General features: G+C 35.1%; 1 protein-coding gene and 1 non-coding gene across 2 annotated transcripts; both read right to left on the reverse strand.

The window, feature by feature from the left end:
* Window positions 1–11,133: 11,133 nt before the first annotated feature.
* Window positions 11,134–16,501, reverse strand: LOC107824895 (GPN-loop GTPase QQT1). Its single transcript, XM_075226226.1, has 10 exons — window positions 16,250–16,501; window positions 14,904–14,948; window positions 14,692–14,771; window positions 14,346–14,420; window positions 13,307–13,410; window positions 13,050–13,206; window positions 12,828–12,915; window positions 12,203–12,275; window positions 11,972–12,103; window positions 11,134–11,529 (listed from the first exon to the last, which is right to left on the reverse strand). Exons 1-10 carry the CDS (start codon window positions 16,339–16,341, stop codon window positions 11,470–11,472), a joined length of 906 nt encoding a protein of 301 aa, XP_075082327.1. The 5' UTR covers window positions 16,342–16,501; the 3' UTR covers window positions 11,134–11,469.
* A 969-nt stretch (window positions 16,502–17,470) lies between these two features.
* On the reverse strand, window positions 17,471–17,587 carry LOC142167618 (U5 spliceosomal RNA). Its single transcript, XR_012697711.1, has one exon. It is a non-coding gene; the product is annotated as a U5 spliceosomal RNA (small nuclear RNA).
* Window positions 17,588–18,943: the final 1,356 nt, after the last annotated feature.

Consider the following 18,943-nt stretch of genomic DNA (forward strand, 5'->3'; position numbering starts at 1 on the left):
AAAAAATAGAGAGAGAATGGGTGGGGGAAGACACAAAAAGAGAGCATCTATAGAAAATTTTCTAGGAAAAGCTAAGTAAAAGAGCAGCAGCTCCTTTTTTTCAAAAAAACAAAAGACAGCAACTTCTCACCATTTTCAGCCATTAAACACTCCAAAACCTCCCAAAAACCACCTAAAACGACCCAAAATGCAGCTATGTAAGATCTGAACGTGGATTCGAATTTTCCAGTCAGTGTTGAGGTCTCCTGTCGAGTCTTCGATTCGGATTAGCTCAAAGTTTTCGTCTTCGCTCTTCTAGATAAAGTGCTATTGTTGTACTAAAGCGTGATTTGGAAGTTACTTATTAATATATGAAAGGTTCTACTCTATTGAAGGTCCAATTTTAAACTTTCTTCTGCATTTTTAATTCCTTGATTTGTTCCTGTTGATGTTCGAATGAGCATTTGTTTGGATTGGTGTTTGCTTTTGCTCTTGCATGAAATGTACCTCGTAGCTCTTATTTAGTTAAATTAATTTTTTTTCTGGTTTTTATATTAAGAAAGAAAGATGAGCCTTTAGGTGGGTTAGAGTGAATTTATTTAATAGCCCAAATTAAGCTGCTTTGAGAGTTAGTATTTAGTCCACTTTCAACTTTTCTTTTCATTTTTATTGACCTTGTAGGCCTATATATTTTCTTAAAGTGATCACGTAAGATTATGGTGTTGCTTTATTTTCTTCATCATATTGTTAATAATTTATTAATGTTTGTTTATTGAAGCAAGGTCATAATTTGTTTATTGAAGCGAGGTCAGGAATTAGATTTAAAATGAAATATAGCATTGCCGGGTAAACACAATTGGGTTGGAGCTATGGGTTCAACGCATTGAAATCAATTAATTGGTAATAAATAGGCATCGAGTTTGCTAGACATAGTGTTAAAGAATTGGTTTGGGCTAAAGTTTATCATGAAAATAGTTTGACTGTAGGAATAAAGGGAACTAATTGGACCAAACAATTTTTAGAAATAAAGTGTATTTGAGTTTTAGTTTTTTTAAAAAATATTTATTGGCAGCCTAATAATTAGATCGTACTACATTTTTCACAACTATTCCCGAACTCTTAGCCTCGTAATACAATAATCTCAAAGTAAAAAAATAATTTAATCATAGTTTGCTTTAAGCGTGATTAATAAATCATCGTGACCATGGATACGGTTCCCGTGACATGATCATGATATGTAAATCCCAACTCAAATGCGCGTTTCACACGACTTGACCCCAACTTTAAATAATTAAAATAAATATGTTGTGAATCACGGGTATATTTCACGTGGTGTGATTTGCGATGTGTACAAAAATAATAAGTGCGCAACATCGTGACTTATTTAAATAAATTTCATAATTGTTTAAAATAATTAAAAGCGGTACAGAAGCGGTAATGCATAAGAGGCTCTAAAACATGTAATAATTCAGATAATTAAGCCAAATATTAATTGTTAAGCGACCGTGCTAAAATCACGGAACTCGGGAGTGCCTCACACCTTCTCCCGGGTTAATAGAATTCATTACCCGGTCATCTGTGTTCGCAGACCATAAATAGAGTCAATTTCCTCGATTTGGGATCTTAAAATAAACCGATGACTTGGGACACCATAATAATTATTCCAAATGGCGACTCTAACTCGATAAATAATCTCATTTTGATTAATATCACTTTAATTGAAAAAACTCCCATATCCTTCGGGAATGACAGTTCTGGCGACTCTGATGGGGAAAAAAACCCAGAATCTCTGGTTCATGGTTCAGAATTCGAACTTAGAATAACTGTTATACTTGGCTTTTGTTTATTATCTGATTTTTACGTATTTGAGCCTAATGTGCTAAATATTATTTTTTACCGCTTTGATATTTGTGTGAACTGTATATAAACTGTTACGAAACCCTTCTTCCCTCTGAGTCTTCTTGAAATTAAATTAGGCATTTGCTTGACATAGCCTGCTTTCTTTGAGATAGCCGAGGTGCTTGTCACCCGGTGAAGGATTTTAGTCATACATATTTTAGGTAGGGAGCACCACCAGCTAAGCCGGAAAGAAATGCTACTGGTACGCTGACCCTCCTCGGCTCGAGTTGTCCGCTCTAGTAAGCCTGTCTAGATACCTTTTTCTCCAGGATTTAAACCAAGAAGAACAAGCCTCATACCGAATCCCTAGTAGGAACGTTTGTTGCATCACGTGCATTTGACTTTGGGGACTCAACATAGGAGTTGGGTCCGTCTAGGACAGGTGTACCAAAAAATAAAAGACCATCCTGATGCATCCTACGTTCTACTTGTGCATTTTGTTTGATTGTTTGCATATTGACCGGCTTCTAGAATAAGTACAGTAAATTGAGAAAATGCAGGAGTGAGAGGCAAGAGAGAAAATTCATTCGATTTTCAAAAATTTTGCTATTTGAAAAATCCTGAAACTCTGTCGAAATTTTGAAAAAGAATAAAAAGGAAGAAAAGTCATTTCAAAATGAGCTAAAATTTTCAAGAGTCATGTTTCCCTTATTCTTTCAATTTTGACTGAACTACGCGAGTCTGATTCTCACTGTATGTGAGATACGTAGGCAACCTTTATCGGGTCCGGCCCCTAATTTTCAAAAATCCAAAAATATTTTCCTTTAAATTTATCTTTGAGACATCAAATATAGAAATTTTAAAAAAAACAAAAATTTGAATTCTAAAATATTTTTGTTCTTTAGAAGTTTTTCTTTCGAAAATTAAAAAGAAAACTCAGAATCCAAAAATATTTTCGGAAATTCAAAGACAAAACTTCAAAATCCTAAAACTTTTTCTTTCTTCTTTAGAAGTCTTTCTTTCAACAATTCCAAAACAAAAACAAAAACAAAATCGAAATCCAAAAAAATATTTTTTTTTCTTTCTTCTTTAGAAGTCTTTCTTTCAACAAATCCCAAAAACAAAAATCCAAAAAGTATTTTCCTTGTTCGGAGTTATCATGGTCTGAATTGTATAAGAGTAAGAGTTAGTTTATTTACTTTATTCCTGATCTTCCTGAACTACGTAATGATCTGATTTATGCGGCGTCATGATACGTAGGCAATCCCCATCGGATTCGATCATAGCCATTAAATAAACTGAGTGAAAAAAAAAGAGAAGAAAGAAAAAGAAAGAAAAGAGTTACAAAAATAACAAAGAAAAACCGAGAGCGAAAAACCAAAAAAAAAAAAAAGCAAGAGTGAAAAAATTCAAAAAGAGAACTCTTTGTCCAATTTGAAAAAGAAAATCGCAAAAACTTTCCGTAGGTATGCTATCAAATGGCATGAGCAAGCCGCCAGGGTAAAGCCTCCAATGAACGAAGCATAAATGGTTACGGTCTTTCTACAGACCCAAGAAGCGGACTACTTCCAAAACATGATGTCCGTTATGGGTAATCCATTCGCTGAAGCTATCAAAATTGGGGAGATGGTTGAAAATGGTTTAAAAACAGGCCGAATCTTGAGTCATGCTGCCTTTAAGGCCACATCACAGACCGTTCAGAATGGTTCGGGGGTTTGATGAATAGAAACATGAGGGAAGAGGGAGCCATCATGGTTTCGAGTTCGAGGGGGGCTGCAGGTCATTCAACTAATCATATATGCTTCCTAAGGTCCCACAACACTATTATGCCCATAAAGATACTGCTTATGTCGTGGCACCGCCTCCCTATGCGGTGATGAACGCGCAACCATATATGCGGCCACAGCATTATACACAAAACCGAGCTCCACATCCCAGAAATGCCCGTCCCTATCAAGCTCCATATAATCCCCAACCAAATGTTCCCCAACACAATCATCGCCCAAGAGAGCCCCTCAGAAGGAATCAGTTCACCCCTATTGGTGAATCATATTCAAATTTGTTTCAAAAGCTAATCGGGCTAGGTCTGCTGCAGCCAGTGGCCCCAAACAGGCCAAACCCCGAGTCCCCCTCGCACCAAACTGTTGCTAGATGTGAATACCACTCTGGAGCAGTGGGATATGATACGGAGGACTATTGGACCCTCAAAATGTCAGTTGAAGAATTGATGATCCATCATTGAAAGCCATAATATCCATTGCCGCGGCAGAACGGAAACCTAAAAACGGGCGCCAAACTTGAAAAGTTCTCTATCTGATGGGAGTCTCGGTAGCCGGTCTTGCTATCTTTTCTGCATCCGGATTATTTCAGGGTGTAATCCGAATTTTTTACTTCACTGCTTTGCTTTCTGATATAAACCCTTCTATCTTTAAAAAAAAATTTAAAAAAATCAAATGAAATGAATATTTCATTGTCGAGGAATGTTACTTTTCTTAATCTTGTCACTTTTCTTATTCTCTTTTTAGTTCTGTTAATGCAGATTTTAAGGACATAACATGTTTGCGGACTTCATGCCCAGATCCAAAAATGTTATTAGACCCCGAAATAATAAATCAAGAAACAAAATATTTTGAAGACAAGGCTTGTAAGAAAATAAATAGAAAATTGGAACGAAGTTGAGATCCCTCTCTTCGGATCATTATTGAAGTCGAGATTGAGGATAAAGATTGGATCAAGAACCGATTGTAACAATTGACACTGATTGATAAAAAATGATTGGCCGCAATTTGACACGGGCAATTATACTAACAAAGAATGGTTCGTGTCTACAACAAGAAAGTGTGGCCCAGGAAATTTGAAATAGAACAACTCATTCTGAGACATATCCTCCCACCTCATGAAGAAGCTAAAGGGAAATTGGCTCCAAATTGGAAAAGTTTATACATTGTAACGCGAATACTTCCAAAATAGAGCGTTGTACCTGGGAAGCATCGGAAAAAAATATCCCTGAAACAACTGTCAATGCGGATGCAGGCAAAAGGTACTATGTTTGACCCTCTATGTAGCATTAATATTCTCTTATTGGGATGAAGAAGGCTTTCATTCTCGCTATCCAAATATCATTAACCCTTTTGCTAATCCTTTTGAGCCGGTTACCTTTCTTTAATTACCCTTTTTGGAACCCGAAAATGTTATTAAAAAAAACAAGAAAGAAAAAAGGAGAAAAACAAAACAAAACAAAAAAAAGAAGCAAAATAAAAACAAAACAAGATAAAAATCAAAATAAGTTCATGTTAATTGAACTACGTTTAACTTGATTCCGAAAGGATACGTAGGCAGCCTCTCTCTGAGGTTCAGTCACACCAAAACAAAAATAACATTCCCCCAAAAGTTGAAACTGGGGCAGATGTTACAATGGTTCGGCGATGATCTTGCCTGAGAGGTTTCAAAGTTGTAATTTAATCCAAATCTTTTTTACCCAAATCCTTTTCAAGTCCTTCCGATTAATCAATGAGAATGTTCAAAATTGGAAGAGTGTTCGGATTTCGTAAGTTTTTTCGAGATTTGATACGTGGGCCCCACTGTCGAATATTTAAATGAATTTCAGATTTTTATCCGGAAAATTAGTAAATTCATATGGAATTAATTCGTATTGAGTATATCGAATTGTTTGTGAATAGATTTGATGCTTTTGGAGACAAATTCAAAAGGAAAAGCTGTGGTCGAATAATTTATTGGAAATTGCAAAGCAAGGTAAGTGTCGTGGTTAACCTTGACTTGAGGGAATAGAACCCTTAAACTATTTGTTATGTGAAATGCATGTGAACGACGTATAGGTGATGTGACGAGTGTCTATACGTTGTCAAATTAATTATTTGCATAATCACTTTAAAAAAATCATAAATCGTTTTAAATCACGAATTAATTGTTATAAAAACTATTTCTCTCCTATTCTTTGTCAAATATTAATTCTTGAATTCCTGCAATAATTGTTATATGCTATTTGATTTATGTGTCTTAATTGTTATTTGATATTTAGCATACTAAATATTAACTGCCTATTGTCTCCACGATTTTCACAATTAATTGCTAATTACCGTTGTTTGTTCATAAATAAATTATAATTATTGTGTGCCTTGATGCTTAATAGTTTCTCATTGGATATGGTAATTATTGGAGTAATTGTTATTATATTTATGAGCTGTTTAAAGTTATATTGGGGGAACGGGTTGCACGCCGCAACGTAAATGAAAGTTTATATATATATATATATTGGGGGATCTGATTGCACGCCGCAACAGACTTATTTAAAAGTCTATATTGGGGGATCCTTGGATTGCACGCCGCAACAGATTTATTAAAAAGTCTATATTTGGGGATCGGATTGCACGCCACAACAGACTTACGCAACAGACTTATTTAAAAGTCTATATTGGGGGATCGGATTGCACGCCGCAACAGACTTATTTAAAAGTCTATATTGGGGGACCGGATTGCAGGCCGCAACAGACTTATTTAAAAGTCTACATATACTTGATTAAAATAAATATATGGGAGGATTGAAAATAAATATGTTGTGTGAGCTGGTTGCACGCTGCAACGGAAATTGTTTGAAATAATAATTGGTTATGACTGCTGAGTTGGCTTCAACTATTAAAAATGAGTTACCTGATTTATTTATATTACTGTTGTTGTTGCTACTATTGCGTACAGGTTAATGTGAGTGACCTGCCTTAGCCTCGTCACTACTTCGTCGAGGTTAGGCTCAGCACTTACCAGCACATGGGGTCGGTTGTACTGATACTACACTTTGCACTTCTTGTGCAGATTTCGGAGTTGGTCCCAGCGGCGTACCATAGACTTGCTTGGATTTCAGCTACCAGAGGAGACTTGAGGTATAACTGCACGGCGTCCGCAGTTCTGAAGTCCTCGTCTACATTACTTTAGCTGTGTGTTTGTTTTCAGACAACTTTATTTTATTCAGACCTTTATTTGTATTATTCTAAAAGCTCGTGCACTTGTGACACCAATTCTAGGATAGTATTTAGATTCCGTTATTTTTATGGATTATTCACTACATTTCAGACTTTACTTCCGCATTTGTTTCTTTGATATTAATAAATTTAAAAATTATTTTAAAATGGATTATATTATTCTAACGTTGGCTTGCCTAGCAAGTAAAATATTAAGTGCCATCACGGTCCCGAAGATGGAAATTTCGGGTCGTGACACTAGACCATCACCAATGAAGGTTGGCATTGAATCTCCTGCCTTTTTAGAACGTATACATGGGGATATATGTGGACCTATTCACCCACCAAGTGGGCTGTTTAGATATTTTATGGTCCTAATAGATTCATCTTCAAGATGGTCTCATGTGTGCCTACTATCATCTCGCAACCTGGCGTTTGCAAAGCTATTAGCCCAAATAATTCGATTAAGGGCACAATTTTCAAATTATCTTATAAAGACTATTCGCCTTGATAATGCTGGAGAATTCTCGTCTTAAGCTTTTGATGATTATTGTCTATCAATTGGGATAAAAGTTGAACATCATGTAGCTTATGTTCATACTCAAAATGGCCTTGCAAAGTCATTTATCGAACGCCTGCAATTGATAGCAAGACCACTACTTATAAAAACAAAATTGCCCACTACTGTTTGGGGCCATGCTATCTTGCATGCAGCATCACTTATCCATCTCAGACCGACACATTATAATAAATATTCTCCGTCACAATTAGTTTTTGGTCATGAACCAAATATTGCCATCTATGAATTTTTAGATGTACTGTATATGTGCCAGTAGTATCACTACAGCGCAGTAGGATGGGCCCGCAAAGAAGGTTAGGAATATATGTTGGGTTTGAATCACCCTCTATTATTATCTATCTTGAACTATTGATGGGAGATTTATTTACTGCTCGGTTTGCAGATTGTCGGTTAGATGAAACAAATTTCCCACAATTAGGGGGAGAGAAAAAGGAAATCAAAAGAGAAATTGTGTGAAAAGTTTCATCATTATCTCATTTTGATCCACGTACCCCTATATGTAATTAGGAGGTCCAGAAGATCATCCATTTATAAAATATAGCAAATCAAATGACAGACACATTTAGTGATTTGAAAAGGATAATTAAGTCATATATCCCTGCCGAGAATGTGCCTATCCGAATTGATGTCCAAGCAGGACCATCTACTAGCATGAGAGCTAGTGAACCTAAAGCATGCCTGAAGCGTGGTAGGCCTTTGGGTTCTAAGGATCGAAATTCTTGAAAAACAAAATCGACAAATGATCAAAACGATACTATGAAAGGATCTCCTAAAGAGATCCAAGATCTGATTAGTTATGAGATTCCTGAAGAAATCAATGAACCCGAAACTCAAGTGAGTGAGAAGCTTTTAATAAGTTCTACTGGTGAAGGGATTAATTTAAATCGATCTCAAATAGTGGTGGATAATATTTTTGCATATAATGTTGCACTTAACATTATGCAAGATGGTGAGGATCTTGAACCCCGATCTGTCGAAGAATGTCGACAAAGATCTGATTGGCGAAGATGTCAAGAGGCAATTCAATAAGAATTGAACGCACTTGCTAAAAGAGAGGCTTTGGACCAGTACCAAACACCTACTGGTATAAAGCCAATTGGTCATAAATGGGTTTTTGTGCGAAAAAGGAATGATAAAAATGAAATTGAAAGATAAAAAGCTCGCCTTGTAGTACAAGGATTCTCACAACGACCTGGAGTCGATTTTGATGAAACATATTCACCTGTTATGGATGCCATAACATTTCGATATCTCATCAGTCTAGCACTACATGAAAAGCTTGAAATACATCTAATAGATATAGTTACAGCTTATCTGTACGGTTCACTTGATAATGAAATGTATATGAAAATCCCTGAAGGATTTAAAATGCCTGAAGCAAATTCAAAATCTTAGGAAATGTATTCAATCAGATTACAAAGATCTTTGTACGGTTTAAAGCAATCTGGGTGTATGTGGTATAATCGCCTTAGTGAATATTTGCTGAAAGAGGGTTACATAAATTATGTTATTTGTCCATGTATTTTTATAAAGAAAATGGCATCAGAATTTGTTATACTTGTTGTTTATGTTGATGACCTAAATCTTGTTGGAACTCCAGAAGAGCTCCAAAAGGCAATTGAATATCTTAAGAAAGAATTTGAGATGAAAGATCTTGGAAAGACAAAACTTTGTCTTGGTCTGCAAATTGAGCATTTAGCAGACGAGATCTTTATCCATCAATCTATTTATACAGAAAGGGTCTTAATACGCTTTTACATGGACAAAGCGCACCCATTGGGTACACCAATGGTTGTTCGATCACTTGAAGTGAATAAGGATTTGTTCCAACCTCCAAAAAGGGATGAGGAACTCCTTGGTCCCGAAATACCTTATCTTAGTGCAATTGGTGCACTTATATATCTTGCTAATGCTACAAGGCCTGACATAGCATTTTCTGTTAATTTACTAGCTAGATATAACTCTTCTCCTACACGGAGATATTGGAACGGGATTAAGCATATATTGCGATATTTAAAGGGAACACTTGATATGGGTTTATTTTATTCTAACAAAGGTAGTGCGGATCTTGTTGGTTATGCAGATACATGTTATTTATCCAATCTACATAAAGCTCGATCTCAAACCGGGTACGTATTTATATTTGGAGGTACTGTCATGTTATGGCGCTCTACTAAGCAATCTATTGTTGCTACTTCTTCAAATCATGCTGAGATAATAGCTATTCATGAAGCAAGTAGGGAATGCGTATGGTTGAGATCAGTGATTTATTTTATTCAAGAAAAATGTGGTTTGGAATGTGATAAAAGATCCACAATTTTATACGAAGACAATGCTGCATGCATAGCCCAATTAAATGGAGGATTTATAAAAGGAGATAGAATGAGGCACATTTCACTAAAATTATTCTATACAGATGATCTTCAGAAAAATGGTGACATTGATGTGCAACAAATCCGTTCAAGTGACAATCCGGCAGATTTATTCACTAAATCTTTGCCAACTTCAACTTTTGAGAAGATGGTATACAAGATTGGAATGCGGAGACTCAAATATTTGAAACAAGATTTTTATCAGGGGAGTAAAATATGCGCTATACTTTTTTTCCCTTACTAAGGCTTTTCCCACCGGATTTTCCTTATAAGGTTTTTAACGAGACAACTAGTTATGTGTATTACTAAATATGTGCACTCTTTTTCCTTCACTAGGATTTTTTTCCCACAGGATTTTTCCTAGTAAGGTTTTAATGAGACACATTATCTTTTAATGAATATCCAAGGGGGAGTGTTATAAATATATTATATTATGAATGTTCATTTAGTACTCTGTTATAAATAAGCTTCTTGAAAAAGTTTATCCATATGAGACTCCCCCCGTAAATATGTTTATCTATTTAGTACTCTATTGGAAATAAGCCTCCTAAAAAGAAGCTTATTATTTCGGTACTCCGTTATGGATAAATATTACCCCTGATAGAAGATTATCTATATCTGGTACAGTAGCAGCTTAGAGTAGCAGATTATCTATATCTGGTACAGTAGCAGCTTAGAGTAGCAGCTTACAAGCAGTTTACACAGCAGCTTGCAGTAGCAGCTTACACAGCAGCTTCCTTTCTCTTATAAATAGAGGAGATTTCAGTTCATTATGTACATCAGTTTAATTAGATTTTAGGTTCTTACTTCAATATCACAAGTTATAATTAAATTTTAGTTCTCCAAAGATGACCTTTTTTAGGGAGAAATTCAAAAATAGCCAGATTTACAAGTAGTAATTGAAAAATAGTTATTGTTTCAAAAGTAATCGAAATTTAGCCATTTTTCATGTAAAGATAAATCTGAACGAAATCCAGCATAAAATGCTGGAAGTTCATACACAAGTGCATCAATCTCCAGTACATCATGCTGGACCGGTCCGTGTTGCAGCAAATTAGTGGCTGTTTTTCAATGACTTTGCAAACGCTAGCTATTTTTGAATTACCAGTCCAAAAACTAGCTAGCCCGTGCTATTTTTACCTTTTTTTTAACCACAACAAAACCATCATTTGCCTCAAAAAGTTACAATATATTTAATTGGCCTTCCCATTGATACTTGTCAATATTAAACTTGGATAAGCAACTAAACGATTGGTAAAAGTTTTTGTATCCTTTTGTTTCTTTGTGATAATATATCTTTTTGCTTCGTTATGATAATAACAGCGATTTGACTCCTGAGCACAACTGAAAGATTAAGCAAAGTTACATACTGCCCAAAAGACCATCAAAATAACGATTATGATGAGCAACTTTTGCTAATATTAGAATGAAGGAAAATGCATGTTGTGATCAGAGGATTCCTAAAACCCTGTGCGCAATAAACACAGAGGAACCTACCTATATATATATTCAGTTGTACACAAAAGTTTCATAAAAATGACTAGCTGCATATCTTTACTGCAAAGAAAGTTCTAAACACAGGGACGAGAGCGCACAAAAATGAGCGCTGCACTCCTACCATACATTAGGATAATTAGTTTCTGAAGGATGCAGTATTCAGAGAGATCAGGAAATCCACATTGTGCCACAAGCCCATCATTTCCCAGTGAAGCAACATTTTGTTTCACTACTCCTTGTTATCAGTGTCTTCGTCGTCCTTCATATATTTCTCCTGCACTGCTGCAACTGTAAATTGGCATGTCAAGGTCAAACACAGCAGAATATCAGATCTTGCTCTACACAAAATCAATTACATATCCTCCACATTTAATATCCTTTTTTTTAAATGATTCCAGAAGAAATGAGCACCAGCAGAATAGAGCTAAAGATGGCAGGCTAAGATCGGAAAGTACAAGCAAGAAAGTGATCCTAAAAGTTAAAAACATTCTGTTCTGCGAATCTGGAGAATAATGAAGCGGTGAATCAAAATCTCAACTTACTAATCAGCTTAAATGATCAAATCTATATGGATAAAATCACCAAGTGGAACTCACATCAGAAAGGTTTAACCAAAAGAAATAAGTAAAGCGGGTAATACAATCAACCACATTATTATGCCTGCCTAAATTTTGAAATTGTTGACCTCAATGAATGACATCAATTTATGTTAAACCATGTGAAAAAGGATATCTGTAGTAGTCCCAATCAACAGGACCAACTGCAATTTTGCTGAATTCAACAGCGCTTGCATCTATGCCAGCAAATACGTATCCATTGGTCTTGTCAATCAGTTTAACTAGATTTCCAACACTCTCTTTATCCTGAAATGGTAAATAAGCTCAAAAAAAAAAATCACTATGTTAACAAAGAATACAGAGGATATCTAAGCGTGGAAGTTGACACTCTCAATCACATCATACCTGAATATCTAAAGTCGTAAAGTTGACGAGTCCATAATCTTCTATCACCTCACAAAGCTCCTTTGTAAGTTTTCTGCATTATTTAAGCATCAAAACCAAAAAAACATAATGCTTAGATAAAAAGATTCTTAAACTTCTGCATTTTCGAAGTATTAAACCGGAAAGCACAATGTTTAGATAGAAAGATCCTTTCTGGTTATTTTGATCTTGTCAAGCACTATGATAGTGACCAACTTCCGATTATAAAAGATTAGTGAAAGGAATGCACAAGAAAGAAAAGTGTTTTTTTTTTTTTGCTTTTTCTTCTCCCTCCATCACACTCCCTTAATTTCTGCCAAAGGTACCCATTAAATTGACACGCAACATTTATAAAAACATGAAACGCTCTCTTCAAGATTGTAGTAATATAGCATCAAGTGCAGAACTTATTTACTCCTCAAGCTTGTAGAGATATATAGAAAACCGGACTCCAGCTAACAGATTTCCCAAAATCTGCCCTAGTTTAATTAGAACAGTCAGAAACTACTAAGTAACGACAATGTGTTATATTGTGCCTGCAAGAATTAAGAAGAGTTGAAAAGAAATCAGCTATTATTTGACAGAATGTTCTTAAAGGTTCAAGCACCTATACTTAGCAGAGCGAGGATCCTGACCGAGCTCATACTGCAAATACGATAAATCTTGGACATCTGTGTAGAACTCCAGGTTTAAAGCTGCAAGAAGAAAAGAAATACAAAATAAGCACTTCATAGTAACCTCATGGGTGTTTCAAACCTATAACTCTAATCTCCAAAAAAATATTCCAAATTCCAAAAAGATATTCTCCAGAAGAATATGATGAACTAACCTAATTTTCCATAGCTTTCAATAAGATCAATCTTAGACAGAACGTTGACATGAGGAAGCTCCAAGTGTAACATGGTTGATAATGAGAGGAGCAATGCACTCACATATTTCCCTGGATCACTGCAAAGATGGGCATCAACTAAATGGACTGCGGTCAACTGCATTAAACAAACACCAAATAATGAGCAATTTAGCTTTAAAAGGAAGCATAATAGTGAAGGAGGAAATAGATGAGATAACTCTAAAAAAGAGACTAACCCTAAGATCTAACTTCTTTATAAGTTTCATTATCATTTTCTTTGCATTTTCATGAAGGAAAAATAGTTCCACCTGACCCGGGAAATCAAAAAGAAGATAGTGCTCTGCAAAAATAAAGAAACAAAAGTCAGAACAAGCGGGGGTGATGCTCAGATTACTGCGTTTTCCACATAAGACGATGTGTAAACCGTGCAAGGAATTTCCATGAATGTGCTGAATCTCAAGAACTCAAGGTGCTCAAACAACTTTGCTAAAAATACCAATACTCAAACTATATCTATGCATAACTTATCAAAAGAAAGTTAGCAAACTCAAGCAAGAAAAATATTGTTGTAAATAAGCTTATATTAGTAGTGCTTTTTAGCCCAAGCTTGAGCACGGGTGTCATAGCTCCATCACATCCAACACGTTGATTCAAGTTAGGATTGACAGAAACCAATACTAGTGAATACATAAAATCATCAAATCTCTAAAATCCAGGATGTAAAATGTACTTGAACTATCAAAGGCAGCTCCAAGCCACTGCCAGAATGGAAAGGCAGTAACAACAATTACACTATCTATGTTTTTTATTTATTTATCAGTATTAACACTATCTATGTTGGTTGTGAATGAAATATATTTTTTCTAGCAAATTGGAGGTATAAGTGTATAACATGGTAAGAAGGATGTAAAAAATGGCAGAGAGGAAAATGGACAGATTAGCTGAGAAAATATTGCATCGATGCAAAACGACTGCACTTCCCACATAGAAATGAAACTTTGAGACCCTTAACGACAAATTGTGAACTTCCCCTGATATACGAGACAACATTAAAGTGGTATAAACACTTCCATGATGGAAGGAACGCCAAGCCAGTTCCTTTTTCATCTTCATTGGGACAATGATAGAGTAAACATAAGCATAGATTGATCTAATTTACTAAACTACCAAGCATAGATTGATCTAATTTTACTAAACTACCAAACATAGATCAAAGATAAGTATACATTGATCTCAGCCAAAATTTACTAAACTTCAGATTGAATTGTAAATAACCTTTAAGGAGAGGTTTTAACTTAGACTCTAACCAGTCAATATTCTTCTCGAGATAGTCCATGCAATATACAAGGCCTGCAAAATAATAGAAAAGATTAGTTAACAATAACTTTTGCACCAAAAGTAGGTAATGGAGGTAAAGCAAAGATAACATCATCTACATAATGAACAATAAATTTGCACCAAAAATAGGTATTGGAGGTAGCCCAAGAATCCGCAGCAACATATTCTACCGGCACAGGGCTAATGATATGGTGTAGCATCCACATGTTTAGCAACTTGGAACTTATTTATAAGGAACCGAATGCAGACTAATCTCAATAGAAGGGGGGAAAGGCAAGCTTACCTCCATTGGGACCAAGAGAGTGTTCAGCCATTACATCACTCAGCTTAATTAGATCCTCAATATTCACAGCACACTCATATCTTTATCGGATAAGGAAGAACGTAACTGTCTACACTGTAATCCTACTTAATTAACAATGAACAATCTTCTTGAATTAGACATCAAAATCTGTAATCCATACATTGTCAAAGAAACTCAACTTAAGTGGATACGGTAAAGAATCATTAGCCGGATCCAAATTGATAACAGCAACTTTCCTGCAATCCAAACAATCAAGAGGGATATCAATGTGAGTGATCAGACTACAATTAATTCAAATATCTGCCGCCAATCGCTGGCAATTACCTAACAATTAATCAGTCAACCATCTCCATCCAAACTACGCGGGGCCAACTAAATGAACCCAATATATCCATTCCACTCTATTTCGAGCCTTTCATACCAATATCAAGTAATTTATCTTTTACTCCTCTCATTACACTGACAAAGAAGTTTCTAAACACACCAAAAAGTCAAATAATAATTACAACAACAACAACCCATTATAGTCCCACGAGTGGGGTTTGGGGAGGGTAGATAGTATGTAGACCTTACCCCTACAGTGAATATAGAGAGACTATTTCCAGTAGACCCTCGGCACGAGGAAAAATGAGATTAGAGCAGTAGCAACAAGCATTAGCGAGAACAAGATAAAAGAAAACAAGGTGAATTCAAATAATAATTAAATAACCTATTCTTTTACATCTTAAAATCATGAATTAGTGGAGTAAATTGGCACTCAAATTCAAAATTGTTCTTGCACACAGTAGAAGAAACCAAAGACCCATAAAAATCTGTTCTTTATAATGAAGAATAACAGAAGTTCCAAGAACACTCTTTCTTTCTTCACATATGAGGACTGCGTGGGAGTAAGCTAGTCAGTGCATAAAAGTTGCGACAAGCTTACAAAAACACCTAACCCAACAAGAACCGATACTCATGGCCAAGGGCAGAGCTAGAGGGCCTAATACGGGTTAAGCCGAACACAGTAGCTTTTGCTCAAACAGTGTCTCTGTGTTAAAAACATCATTAAATATGAATAAATATTAAATTTAGAACCAAGTTATTAGCACTTGAAGTCGTTTTAGAACCCATAACATTGAAATCATGGCTTCGCCTCTGCTCATGTCACTCTTTTTACCACATGCTGGAGGTTATTTTTCATTAGAGGAAAACTAATCAGTATCAAGTAGTATTAAACTCCATTCATAAGAAAGCTACTCAGCTTGTGTTATCAGTTGTAACCCAAATCTCCAATCTCTCTTTCAAGTGTGCTCTAGGGTAAGGATCTTAAATGTTCGGTCAAGTAATAGCTCCATCATTTACGCTCAGAATAAAAAAGACGAACTAATCAAAAGAGTAAATTTAGTGTTATGCTTCAATAATTTCAGCAAAAATCTTCAAAAAACATTGATGGCACGCTCATCAAAACCCACAATCAGTGCCCACAAAATCCCATCGAAACAGAAGTCAAAAGCAGTAAATAGAAAACCCAACCCAACAGATAGAAGTAAGTTACCGTCCAATAAGTTGGAGGAATTGAGACATGCCATTGCAATAAGTGGTTTTGCCGGAACCAGGGGGTCCAATCACTACTTGACCAAACACCATTCTTCTTAGTTTTAGATTTTACCCTCAAAGCTCGACAATAAGTATTAAGGTTAAAACCCCAGCTGCCTTTTAGGGGAATTTATAGGCGTGGCCACTCTAATTAGAATCGAATTGGGAATTCTTGGGATTTATGCTCCTCTTCTTTTATTTTATCTTCAGCGGTATAATAATATTTATAGAATTTCTATACTGCAATTGTGTATATATATTGATATTTTTAAACAAAAGAGTAACACCATATGATATTATAATATCTTTAATTAAATTAGCAAACATGTAAAATTATATACAAATTAAAAAATTGTAGCGGTAGTCAACCGAAAATAGATGGATGTTCCTTCATGCTCATAACAAACAGAAAATTAGCATACCATTGAAGCATGTTACCCTTCCTAGCTTCTTCGTTTAATTAACAAGTGCGTATTAAGATTTAAGAGATAAGGCAAGTAGCTGCAGCTCCTAGTATATGGTTCTAAAAGATATAGACTAATAAGAGGAAAGGGACAATCGCTTGGAAATTATTATATAATTATCACGGTGTATAATTACTCTCTAATGATTTTATAGTCTAGTAAATTCTATAGTATTAGTACATTTTATAGTCTAGTAATTATATAGTATAGTGAGTACAACGACCTACTTGTTAGGCATAATGTAATTCCAAATTTTCAATGTAACTCCACCATCATGTTTTTTTTGCACATGTGTAATTAGATAGATAATTTTTCATTTCCATATAAATGTTAAATGAATTTTTTTACATGAATTTGAGAAATATGTGTATATAAAATCTAATACATAGTATTAGTATTAGTTACTAGGTATTAAAAATAATACACATTGTCCAACGCTAGTCGTTTGGTTAAAATGGAAATATGAAAATTGCCTAATTCTTAGGTCATTTTTAAGATCTTAAACTAGTTTGAACTACATATTTGATAGATTCAAATGATCGCACGTAAAAGTAAGATATAAATAACTTTTCCAAACAAGCTTAGGAGACTACTCTAAAATCTCGAGACGGACAAGACAATTACGCAAGTAAATACATTGCCAAAACACAAAATAAAAATAATTTTAAGCTAAGAATTCCTTCCACATAAAATATTTGAACTCGGAGTTGTTGGGGATTTCCCTCAAAGAGAAAACCCTCCAAAAATTGGCGTATGCCACTCAATGCAACGCGCACACGGTATTCTTTAGTAAAAGGCGAAAGAATAGTTCGCTTTGAGCTCATTGCGTAGCTGCGTAAGTTTCTGCTTAGGCTGGTGCCAACGTTAAGTAGGGGCGCCAAGCTGTTCGCTTAGTCACTTGTTTTCGATGTGGGATAGTTTCAGCTATCGAAAGTCATCTCTCGAGGAGGAATCCTTGTTCTGTTCCACCACAAAACAAAAAAGGGCTTTTGCTATTCAATGTTATCTCAATTACACTTCACATACTACTATGGTTAATGGTCCTTGAATGAGTCGTCTTAGTAGTTACTTATTACTTCTATTTGTTTCACATTTATTAAATGTCAATTACCATTTGTTGACCAATCATTTTGTCTATAACAAAAACATGGTTTATCAATATCACTTTGTGTCAAGAAATTTTGTGTTTTTGTTGTTGCTAGTTTTAGCCCTTGTTTGAAGCTCTATAGTTCCGTAGTGAGGGAAAGTTCAGCTACAAAGGGTAGAGAGAGGCCGACGAGAGTTCTAATAATTTTTTTCCTTTCTATACAGGTTAACTTAAGTCATATTTTTTTTCTTGCTTGAATAAAAATAGATAGAACCTTTCTTTTTTGCCATATAACAGGCAGTTCGTTTTTCGCTTTCGAATACCGAAGAGCGATTGTAAAAAGAGCCGTATATAAAACTTTAAAAGAAGATTTAAGATGGGTCTTATCCTACCTTAATATCCCAATATCCACTTTTTTTGTCATTTCAATAAACATCTAAGATTACTTGGCCGTAGAAGTTAACCTCGTGCCATTTTGTTACTTATTAGACAACTCTATTACACTGAAGGATAAAATCTTATTTTACTAAACTTTAGGATCTAAAGAACAATGGATCCCTCCATGAGGCAGATAGGTCTGAATGATTGTATTTCTAAGGACCTCGACTTCTGAACGTCTTTGGGATTCTGTCTTTCTCCATTAATACTAAGAATGTGACACTGGGGATTAAACTTATTATAACATCTAAAGGAAATATTGTGAAAATGCTCAAAATTGATATTTATGAATAACGTTTCACGGATGGATAACCCTACATGATTGTCACACGACAAATGTCATTGTTATATGTTTCGCTGATCACATTCACATACCGGTATGATATTATCTACGTCCACGTTGTTTGTCTTTATAATTTTTGCACACCCCATAAGGAAGACATTTAATAACACCCTATATTTCTTTTAAAATATTTGTTTAAACTATACCATTTATCACTTTCTTAAATTTTCTCTTAATTAACACTTCACTAAATGAATAACACAAAGTTGGACAATTATTTCATAACCGATAAGATCTATTTTTGGATATTGTTATCTACCATCAAAGAGTATGGTGGGATGAGTGAGATTCTCATACTCATAATCAGAGGTATATTTGACA

The sequence above is a fragment of the Nicotiana tabacum genome, chromosome 12 (assembly GCF_000715075.1).
Source record: "Nicotiana tabacum cultivar K326 chromosome 12, ASM71507v2, whole genome shotgun sequence".
Classification (NCBI taxonomy): Eukaryota; Viridiplantae; Streptophyta; class Magnoliopsida; order Solanales; family Solanaceae; genus Nicotiana; species Nicotiana tabacum.

Excerpts from the sequence above, each read along its gene's own strand:
- LOC107824895 (XM_075226226.1), bottom strand. The coding sequence starts at position 16,341 with ATGGTGTTTGGTCAAGTAGTGATTGGACCCCCTGGTTCCGGCAAAACC. Across the intron at positions 14,772-14,903 it reads CCGGCTAATGATTCTTTACC|ATATGAGTGTGCTGTGAATA; the intron begins GTATCCACTTAA and ends TATCCGATAAAG. Across the intron at positions 12,276-12,827 it reads CCTCGCTCTGCTAAGTATAG|AAAACTTACAAAGGAGCTTT; the intron begins GTGCTTGAACCT and ends TAAATAATGCAG.